Source organism: Syngnathus typhle, linkage group LG5 (genome assembly GCF_033458585.1).
Source record: "Syngnathus typhle isolate RoL2023-S1 ecotype Sweden linkage group LG5, RoL_Styp_1.0, whole genome shotgun sequence".
Lineage (NCBI taxonomy): Eukaryota > Metazoa > Chordata > Actinopteri > Syngnathiformes > Syngnathidae > Syngnathus > Syngnathus typhle.
This window is the reverse complement of record NC_083742.1, coordinates 15,407,864-15,418,914: the sequence shown is the minus strand read 5'-3', so window position 1 is coordinate 15,418,914 and position 11,051 is coordinate 15,407,864. Positions and strand designations below refer to the sequence as shown.

The 11,051-nt window shown below is 42.4% G+C and overlaps 2 protein-coding genes across 2 annotated transcripts; both read right to left on the bottom strand.

Moving 5' to 3' along the window:
• Nucleotides 1–147: 147 nt before the first annotated feature.
• LOC133153824 (phospholipid phosphatase 1-like) lies at nt 148–4,715 on the bottom strand. The gene is made up of 7 exons (XM_061278006.1): nt 4,334–4,715; nt 3,445–3,596; nt 3,164–3,372; nt 3,044–3,115; nt 2,871–2,928; nt 2,383–2,559; nt 148–2,248 (listed from the first exon to the last, which is right to left on the bottom strand). The coding sequence occupies exons 1-7, from the start codon at nt 4,389–4,391 to the stop codon at nt 2,123–2,125; spliced, it is 852 nt and encodes a 283-aa protein (XP_061133990.1). The 5' UTR covers nt 4,392–4,715; the 3' UTR covers nt 148–2,122.
• An 823-nt stretch (nt 4,716–5,538) lies between these two features.
• On the bottom strand, nt 5,539–11,029 carry LOC133153822 (chondroitin sulfate N-acetylgalactosaminyltransferase 1-like). Its single transcript, XM_061278003.1, has 10 exons — nt 10,722–11,029; nt 9,244–9,801; nt 8,655–8,755; nt 8,303–8,481; nt 8,015–8,231; nt 7,834–7,935; nt 7,536–7,717; nt 7,373–7,467; nt 6,848–6,929; nt 5,539–6,410 (listed from the first exon to the last, which is right to left on the bottom strand). Exons 2-10 carry the CDS (start codon nt 9,604–9,606, stop codon nt 6,136–6,138), a joined length of 1,596 nt encoding a protein of 531 aa, XP_061133987.1. The 5' UTR covers nt 9,607–9,801; nt 10,722–11,029; the 3' UTR covers nt 5,539–6,135.
• Nucleotides 11,030–11,051: the final 22 nt, after the last annotated feature.

Genomic DNA, 11,051 nt, shown 5'->3' with positions numbered 1-11,051 from the left:
TGAGTCATGCGGCGTAGTGACTGGAGCTGTGCTCATAGTGCAATTGTGACATCAGGAGAGATCTCCAAGCGGAAGCGCATGACCACACAAAGATGCTTCACACGCGTTCAATGAGTCGATCGTCTCGCAAAGCACTTGGTCACTGTCTCAACTGTTTGGCACTTAAATTTAATTAGCAGTTCCACTGCGCCAACCCAGTTGAATAACAACCAGACATGTATAAGTCACACATATGCACCAGACTACACGCTCAGAAGGATTACATGACAGCATTTGTGAATCAATCTAATCATGTATAAGAAATGGAAGTGAAATTTCACAGAGAAAACAGTCGGTTAGGATTTGTTGATTCACATAAAACTTGCATCCCTGTTCTGCAAAAATAATTAGGTTTCACTTCAATATTCCACCTCTGCCTTTTACCGCATCCATTTTTTATGCTTATTTTGTCTTTAACTGCCATATCCGTTTTACAGTCAGTCACGCAGAAAGGATTTCAAAGTGGTTTCTGTGGTTTGGATCGCTCATGTGTACTCTCGGAAGCTATTGTTGCACGTTTGCATGTTTCAAAGATAAGCTAGTTTCAGTCCAAGTCGGGAAGATACGTACATATAGACGGTAAATGTTCCGGTAAATGTGACCTCCTCAATGAGACTTTGCTGTGAATTTCTTAGGATCATGGCATTTTGTTCCAGACATCTTTAGGCTGACTTCCACGTTATCAAAAATAGTCTAGTTAAGTGATGTTATCTTTACATTAGTTTGATAATCTTATGTGGGGAACCTATGCAAACAATATACAGGTCGAATACCTTTGGGGCTTGTTTGGAAGAGGATCCCAAAAAAGGTAATAATCATAAAAATTCGGTTTTAGGTAGAGGTTTTTTTTTTTTTAACAAAAACAAGACTTCTTTTATTTCTCACATTTTCAACAGCACTGTTCAGATCAGTGGTGGGGAACCTGCGCTTCCTGGGCCTGTTATGGCCCATCGAAAGCGTTTTAATCTGGTCCGCCCTATAATTCTTAAAAACAAATAAAACATTTGAGAAACTGGGATAAAAAAAAAACCCCACAAGTGTCAAATAAATGACTATCAAAATGCTTTTATCGTAAATCGCAACATATTTTCCTGGATTTAGTGTAGTCCTCGGACGACTTGAAACTGAAAGGTTTCGTACCCCTGATTTGCGCAACTTGAATGCAAGTTTGAAGAAAATGATAACATAATAAAGACACACATCCACGCACCTAATAAGCGGCACTTTATCTTCAACCAGGTGAAGTGCGAGCGCTGTTTCTTTTGGGGTTTGCTGATGTGTCCATGTTCCACCTACACAAAGTACATCCAGAAGTCGAGCCCCTCCTCACCCACCCCCTACGCAATAGAAAGGAGCTTTTCCTTTCAGCAATTGAGAATTATTTTGTATAAAATATACCATTCTTGGTCTTTGGCGTACATCTTTTAACGAACGCATGTCACAGACATGTTATTTATATATTTAAATGATGGCTAAAATGCAGAAAAAGCGAGTCGGCTTTCAAATGAAATATCAAGATCAACCTAAATTGTACTTTGCAGGTGATCTATTGAAATACAGTACACATCCTCCTGTTCAACGTTTCAGCACTTTTTGCCCAACTTGCTGTTTTTGCTTCTTTCTCAAACACCTGTTGTGAAATTTTCCATTGACTTTTGCTAGAGTTGTGCCCCAAGTATTAAAACATCAAACTGTTGGACATGTGGTTAGGTACTCCTGTAAATGTTGCAGTGCATTTTAGATTCGTCCTTATATTACACCCAAAAACCGGACTTACCCCTTTTTATGAATGGCGTACGCCTCCTTTATGGAGAGTGGAGATTTATAAAGGTGCCAAGGTCTCCCTTACAAGCCTGCTTGCAGCGAGCACACAAGAGTCCCATTATATTCACAGCAAATGGAATTTCATTCCTCCGTGAGACACGCCATATATCCACCCATGGCACGCTGTTGTAAAAAGTCCCTCCTGCTAGGCAGCATCAAACCTACAAAAGCTTTGTGAGTAAGTAAAGTGCATGTGCTGCCTCCCTACTCAATTGTTCCTCCTACCGGGGTCATTCTGTGAGGGGAGGTGGGGGGTCGTTCAGTCAGTGCTGCCATAGTGGTTGGAATTGGGTGGGTTGTCATGTAAACTGGTGTGCTGGCCTCCTTCCTCCTGGGACACGCCCGCCTCGAGGGGCTGCCGGAAGAAGTTGGACACACAAAACACCTGCAGGAGAACAACTTGTCAACCCCAAAACACTAAGTACTCTGAACTCAAACAGAAGACTAAAGAACTGATTCTACTCCTGTCCTGAAATGTGCTTAATTACAAAAGTCAAACAACAAAGGGGTGGAACTCACCGTGAAGGAGGCCACAGCGCCGCCCTGCAGGAGGCCGGCAAGTACGTCGGTCCAGTGGTGCTTGTAGTCGGACACGCGGGACAGACCCACGTAGACGGCGGTGGTGAGAAGAAAAAACTGCGCGGTGGGCCGTAGAAGCCTCGCCCACTTAGTCTTCAGCCTGGCATGGATGTACAACTGGCGATGGCAGAAAGTCATTTCATTGTCTTAAATTAGACGTACAACGTTATTGGCAATACAGGCGTGCTTTTATTTACAAGAAAGGCACTATTATTTGTGGCCCGAACCCAAATGATGAAACTGTGTTCGCAAGGCAACGGAGGAAAAATGTCGACATTTCGGTAGAAACAGGAAGTCAGGCAGACATACTAAGGAAATTGATCTGGCACACTCATCGCTCCAAAATTAGTGTTTGAAGTATTATTACATCCCATATAGTGGACCAAAAGGTTCTCACTTGTTTTAAATACAAAAGAGATTTTACTTACGGCAAGAAACAGCATACAGTACATGGAGAACGATGAATGACCAGAATAGAAGGACAGCCTACAAAAGAAGTCAAGAAAAATGTGAGAATGAGAAAATGCTCACGTTGTAATCGGGAGACAACTTTAGAAGACATATACGGTATACAGTCATGAGAGCGTAGTGATGTTTATACCTGGCTTCCTCCACCAGGAACTGGTCCCCGGTACAGGTGATGTTCTCCACGTATCCACCAGCTTTGCAATTGTTGTACTAGGTTCATCTTGTTTTTTCTTTTTCAATTACTTTGCAATTGATGAGATCCCACCTGGGCTTGCACACGGCAAGAAAGTGCGGCCGCAGACGCCCCACGGAGTACTTGGCGATGTCCGTCAGCGACTGGCTGGCTGCCGCCCCGAATAAGTAGCAGCCCACGGCCTTGTAGACACACGCTGTGTATTTGTGGCCAAGCGTCTTGCTCTTGGTGTGGGACAGGTAGATAGACAGACACTCCCCACAGATGATCTAGAAAGAAAACATGAGCGCACGGGGAACAATGGATGCTGCCACCAAAATTACAGATTTTTCTCTGCTTACAACAATGAGCGTGAAGGGGATCATGACCCCCCCAAGGAGCTGGTAGGAAATGGTGTCCTCTTTGAGGGGGTAGCGGATGGACTCGTCATCACAGAAGAAGCCTCGTTTGAACGGGCTATGCTGAGGAGTGAGGATGAAGAATGGGAGTCCCACTGATGGAGGACAAGAGGAGACGCAAACATGGATTATAGAACATTTAAAACATTTACTGGAAAATTAAGACATTTTCCTGGTGTGCTGTTCCAACTTTGCTAAGCACGTGGGGTGAATCCAATTATGTCATTTGTTGTGTTAAATTATGCTTAATATCTAATGTGTTGGCTTTTATTCAGAGATACTTTAATTTAATGTAGAGAAGTGAGGGAAAGGAGTTTAGTACAAATGCGGGCCACTTTCAACACAGAAATTCTGCTTTAAATGAGTCGTGTGGTGGTAATTTGGTCCTGCGGTGATATTACAAAACATCTGATGACAATGACAGAATGAGAAATTGGATGACGTGATTTAACAGCAAAATACACAAGTACATACAAATGAGGGAAATAAAAGCAATTGGTCACATGGAACAAAACTAACAGCACATAGTTAAGTCAGTGCATCCATTCTGATGGTGCTGCAGGTTTCTTATGATTACAAAGCAAATACAGTAGTGGATTAAAAATATAACTTGGGCCTGGAAAACTCACAGAGGCACACACAAGGCGGAATACGTCCACCTTCCTATCTGCAGTTCCCCACATCAAGCTGTGTATTTATTTATAAGCTGTTAACGCCGATCACTTTATTAAAATATACTTCAGGAGTAACATACTAGGAGAAATTGTAGTTTTGTTTGCTACTTCTAGAAAAAGAGTTAAGGGTAAATTAAAAAGTGATCACATTCACATACCGAGTATGAGACAAGTAATGTCCAGCAAGATGTATGGAATCCCAGAAACTTCAAACATGTTGCCTTCTTTTTGTTATTAAAAGGGGGGGGAAAAATCAAGAATAAAACTCAAGTCCTGTAGTGTTATTCGATAGACCACACCACCTTCATGGTGGAATCCGAACGAAAACAGGGCGCTTTCAATAAACACAAAAAACAGAGCTAACTCGCCGTCGCGTGGACAGTTTCACGCCAATCAAAGTTGTCCCGGAGCACAAAGTTGTCCCGGAGCATCTTTCCCTGGTCGCCTTTGGGGAGAGTTTACCGGTGTGTCACAGAAACCAGCACCTTGATACCGATGTGATTAATGACGCCTTCGTGTTCTGCTGGGAAACCAAATACTCGCGACGGTCACTCCAGACACGTGACATTAGAAGTAAAAAAAAAAAGGCATATATTGGATATTTTAGATGTAGTACACGACAGATATTACTCCAGTTATTAATTCCTGTTCCGTGCCCGAATCTAATTTGTTACGTTGAACAAATAAAAGAAGAAAATATTGTTCTGAGCTTTCCGTTTTTTGATGTACACTGAAGGCAACACTATATACGGAAATGGAAAGTCAGAGTAGCCAATCGGGTGCCAGTCCTGCCCTCGGACGATGGCGACCACGAGGCCCCGCCCTCCTTGCCTGTCATTCATTCTGAGCTATTGTAATGAGGTTTAGAGGAGCCACAGTGTTATTAGAAAAAATGCTACCGTTGCACTTTGTTTGATTAGATTTCACCTCGAGGGCATTCCACTCGTGTTTCCCATCGTGTTTTCCGTTGTGTCCCAGTGTCAGTTAAAAGCACAAGAGGCCCTTAGTTTATGACAGATTTTCTACAGCAGTTTGAATGAGAACTATGAGATGTATCATTAAAATATTTTTCATCATTTCATTTTCCCTGTTTGTTTTGAACACGGCGCAAAACAAAGATGTACTTGGTTGTCCCAAGTTGAGCCACCTCCCTGGTTTGTTCATAACAGTAGTGATGGTCATCCTCCTACATATTCTAGCTGTCTTTGACAATATCAACCATCCCATCCTACTCATGGCCTATTTTCAACATCACCGACACCGCCCTCATCTGGCTACAGTCTTCATCAACAACTGCTCCAGATATTCCCTACCCACCTCCCAGTCCCAATGTGTGCCCAAGGGCTCAATACTTGGTCCCCGTGACTTTTCCCGCTACCTTGTCCCAGTTGACCAAATCATGGTGTGAAGCTCTCAAGTTCCACTGCTACACTGATTACGTCCCGTATCCTCCTCCAACTACTCTACCGTGTCAAACCATTCTCTGTGAAATCAAATCCTGGATGCGAGCAAAGCAAACTCAACCCCTCCACTGCTACAACATTGTCATCTCCAATAGTAACCCCGCCTGGCTTCAAGGAACCTGTTGAAAATAGCTTTCTTTCTTGGGAAAAACATTGCTCTCCTCCACCCTATTCACTGTTGCAGAAACCCTGATTCATACCTTAATCACTTCCTGCAGTCTTCTATTTTTTATTTGGTTTTATCCTGAACGTGTTTTATTTGCGTTTTTATGTTCTGATTTTATAAACTAAAATATACCTGTAAAATAATGCTATTATCTCATTTAAAAACACTACAGAATTTGGTGTTGTTTTTCAGGGGTAGGCTTCCTTTCATTTTAATGGTGAAAGATGATTGGAGAATCAAATTAAATTTGGATCTCAAAGCATTACTCTATAACACACATCTCTGTTAATCCGAGTATAAAATTAAAATTAAGAGTTCAATGTGCAGCACTTCATGAGCGTCTTCCGTTCCTTTCCAGGTGCGCTTGGATGTCAGCTTTGAAGAGCAGCTCTCCCAGTTGGCCGTGCGAGGCCTCGCTCATGGCCTTGGTCCGCATGCACATCTGGTACTTGTCCGGTGGCAGCTCATCGCTGCACATCTTCTCGTGCCACAAGTGAAAGAGACTACGTGACGGGGCTCGCACCACCATCAGTTTGCTGTGCAGGTACTTCCTGTAGAGGTGCACGTCCTCCAGACCCCAACCTTTAATGCTGCGGTCAAAACCACCTGCAAAGGATTTGAGCGTTTAAACGGTGAACAGGGAAAGTCCCCTAGCACCACAGTCATGAATTGACTTCTTTGTCCGTGTTCCTTCGTTTTATTTCTCCTTTATTGTTTGCACACATTTCCTGCAGTCGTTTCATAATGTGGTTTAACTGTCACCTGCAATACTTTATGAAATCAATTATGACATCAGGGAGGGAAACAAGGACGTTGAGTAGTAATGATATTATTATAAATATTATTATTATATATATTATTGTTCTAATTTTTTTTTCCCAAGGTCTTCCACCCTAATCAATGCCTTGATCTTACCAATGAGGAATACGGTCATTTTTTTTATATCAATAAACTGTCAATAAATATTCACTCTTGCTTCCATTTCATGTAAATACATTAATACGGTAATGTAGCATTTCTTCATCATGTTGATGAGTCATTACCTATGTTGAGGAAGTCCGACCTGTACTGGCATGTCATCCCAAAGCCAAAATCTCTCCAGAAACCTGTGTCGCGACTTATCACCTGAGACAAAAACCAGGAGTGAAAATAAAATAAAATAAATAAATAGATAACCCCCCCTTCACAGGTTCCAGGTTTTTAGTCACGCTATTTTGTGGATACATATATATGCAATTCTACCTTTGTCTACTAAATGGCAGTGTTTAAAACTGGGCAAATAAAAAAAAAAAGTGTTTCAAGATCAGCTCCTTTTTATTGTAGATATTAAAAAAGCATTATTGAATGTCTTAATCAACTTCTCATTGTCTTTAGAGACTTAAAATAATAATAATAATATTAATAATAATAAGTGCCATAAATGCTATGAAACATGCCCAGAGACTGTTTAAAAAGTGTATTTCTACTTTTTACATCGTGGTTTTCAGTTATTGTGAGGTGCTCTGTATCATAACCTCCAAAAATGGAGCGGGGCATGGCTCCTTTCTCATCCATTGTCTTTTACTCACCAGTTGTTCCTGGATAGATGGTACATGAGTGTAATTACTGTAGATGATAGATGGATTGTACTGGCTGAAGAGGACTGGGTAGTACACCTTTTTGCCTGCTCAGAAACAAAGGATACTTATCAAAGACTAAAGTTTTTTTGTCCAATGTGCAAAGAGCACCCACCAGGCTCTGCATTGAGGCGACAGGCAGTCAAGAAGTCTGCTGTGAAGTGGATGTCTACGTCACAGAAAAACATCAGGACGTTTTGACTTCGCCTCCAGGCTCTGGCACCCACTTCTAAGCCCCGCCCACGTGAGAACTCCTCATTGAGCTGGATCAGCGTGAAGCTTCTGAAGCGGGTCTCCCTGGAGGAGGAAGCTTTACATCAGAACTGGGAACTGTGTGTTAAGACCTATTGCCCAAATTTAAGCAAACATCCAATTATTGGTTTTCTCTAAAAGAGGTGAAGTTGCGCAGCTACCTGGTTGTCTGATCCAGCACGGCTTTCACCTGGTCAATCTGCTCATGGCCAAAGTAGACCACTGTGAGATGGACCCTACCATCCTGCTGGATGCACACCTCTCTGCACAACAACGAAAAATCACAAGTACACACACAAGAACATAATCACCATCAACAATGACATTTTTCCCGCAATTTACCTGAAGTTGTGAACAAAATGGCGGAATGTATCCGCCCTCTTGGAAAGCGGTACAATGATGTTGATGAGCATGCTGCGTGTGTCCACTAGCTCGCTCTTCACTTTAACCAAAGGCCCGAAAGGCCTGAAGAGAACCGTCTTGGCGTAGTCCCGCGGCCCGTCGCCTTTGAACATCAACTCGTACACAGTACCTCGGTCCCGTTCGGTGCGGGTCAGCCCTGTGAGTACAACAAAACACTTATGCACCGAACAAAGGAATTTGATCATTGAGGACGCTATAGATGATCACCCTCGATGAAGTCTGACGGGGAGAAAGTGCGCTTTCTCCTGCTGGTGTCCACGTGTTGCTGAGGTCCATTGAGGACATGCAGCGCTGTCTCCACGCTGCCTATCAGCTCATCTCTGCAGTCCTTCCTCACAGGCCTCTCCATGGGGTGCCTAGTCAGACCCGTCTCCAACTGGTACACCCTGAGCGGACACGCCCACTTACCATACACTAATATGGTAATCCGTATTACCATTTTGATGAAAATGGATGATTCATCATCTTCTAGAATATATTTTTTACACAAGTGGGGCTACATTCTAAAACAAAAAACAATGCAATATGCATGGCAAGTTAATTAGGTGTTCCTAGTTACCTCCGCAGTGTAAAAGTGTCAAATGGGATTAAGACGTATTCATTGAGTAGCGTCACGCCTGTGTTGACCTCGGCATGGTTCAGCTGTGAGCGGAAGAACTCCTGGAAAGACACATTTGGGACAATGGAGGGAATGGACTGAACACAAAAACAATATAACAGTACTCACAATCATATATTCTTTATCCTCAGAGGAGCATCACTAATGTTATTGATGAGCTGTGACTTCTTAATGTACACATCTGTCTGAGACTGCCCCCTAGTGGCCAAGGCAGGCACACCAGAAAGAACAACAGAATTGCCATTCATTTTTATGCAGTGTAACAAAAACTGTTAAGTCTTTGGACTCTACTGTAGATTCTTTTTAAGCGCAATATTATGGAGTGCTATTTCTCCTCATTAAAATACAAATTCATGGGGGTGGGACACCTACAATGAATTAACGCTATTTCCATGTCATTGAGCAAAGATGGAATATAAACAAAATAAATATAAACAATTCGAGTTCAAAATGAACCTTGGAACCACATATGGCCCCTAGGTCATAGCTTGGCCACCTCTAATATACGGCTCCATCCCTACATTCCTACCTTCAGGTCAGACTGCGTGGGGGTTTTGTGCAGACTCTCCAGGCCCTGAGGCAGAATGCCTTTAATTTTGGCTTTGTCCAGTGACTCCTGGAGCTGGAGAGTCCGCGCCTGGAGAGCCTCCTTGAGCTGCGCTATCTGCTTGCCCAGGCTGTCAATGTAATGCCTGTGGGAGTCTTCCCTCTCCTGGAGCAGCGCCATGTAGCCTTCCTTGCTGGTGGTCCCCGACGACCACAAGGGGTCTCGCCGAGGGTCTCTGGATGAGGGTCTGCAGACCAGCAGGTAGAACAGAGCCGCACAGCAGCAGAGGCCCGCCGCCACCAAGCCCACCCGGGCCAGCAGGGCCAGCAGCCATCGTTTAAACATGGCTGTCCTTCAGTTTGAAAGATGACCACACCAAAGTCATGTGAATTTGCAAAAACGAACTAAGAATTGATCCATACGAGAACTCCTGGAATCATTGTTTGGATATAACTTGGTTGATTTGGACCTTTTTCATAAAGCAGCATCTTCGCAAAGTGTGACTTTTTTAGCAGAATCCAGCACAGATGAATGGAGCGCCTAGAATCACAGAAAAATATCATTTCAAAACTTTACAGTAAATTTGAGGGAGAGTGTTTGTATTTTATTAATTGTACAACTTGAGTTTTTTAAAAAATTTATCTTCATCTTGTTTTGAGTAAAACAATAGCTGCACGTTATTTATTCTGTACATTTTGTTGTCTGTGTAGAACTTTTGGGCTAATACAATCATTTAAGTTGGAACAACATTAAATATAGATTATTTTTAATATTCTTTAAGATAATTTTTACATTCGCAAAACTCAGTCTTTCGAAGCCTTGAAACTTTTCTTGTAAATTAATTAGTTGTTTTTACACTGCGTTCTGCTAGCATATATTAACAGGCACAATTTTATTTATTTATGTATTTATTTAAATACACACACAGATACAATGGCTGCTCGTCTATCGTCTTTTAATGCAATACTATTGTGTAGAATGACAGCAAAAAGCGCTAGAAATCCTGCTCTCACTTGTTCTGCGAGCTGAAAGTGCAAAGCTGCCCTCTGAACCTCAGAAACAAGCTTGTCTCTGTGTATTAGTGTGTATGTGTGTGTGTGTGTGTGTGTGTCTGTGTGCGTATTCCCATCATTGGTTTATTTGCAGCACAGTTGCGTCTTTATTGCACAGGTAGAGGCCAATCCCATGAAAGAGCTGCCTATGTTTCCACGTCCACTCCCAGTCCGTGTGTGTATGTGTGTGTGTGTGTGTCTACGAGTGTTGTGAGTACAGATGCATGCATGCATGTGTTCTTCTAAAGCACTTGGAAAAGATTTGAGAATTAACACACGAAAACATAGTCTCTTTCTGGAATCTTAACAAGCAGTAAATTATAGTGTCTCTCAGACAAACATGACAGCACACATTCACTTTTTCACATTCTTAAGCTCATGAGTTGTAAAAAAAATACTTGTACTCACTCAAGTAATCACCTAGCATCCAATTCCTCCTCCTCCTCCTCCTCCAAAGCATGTGTTGTGAGAATTTTTGGTTATAGAAATAAAGGTGGGAAGGTTTGAAGTTACCCTGAAGGAGCAAAATAAGCTTGCATCCTCCTCCTCTCTCATTTAGTCACCACCTACCACCACCCCCAGCAGGACCTCCCACCAAAATGTTCTTCCGTTCCAGCCTCACCCTCAAACAACATAAATAGCAGTCTAAAATGTACTTGTATGAAAACAGACTAACTGAAGCGGATGTAAAGATATTCATTGTTTGGTCTCATGATTTAATGCTACAATCACATAAAT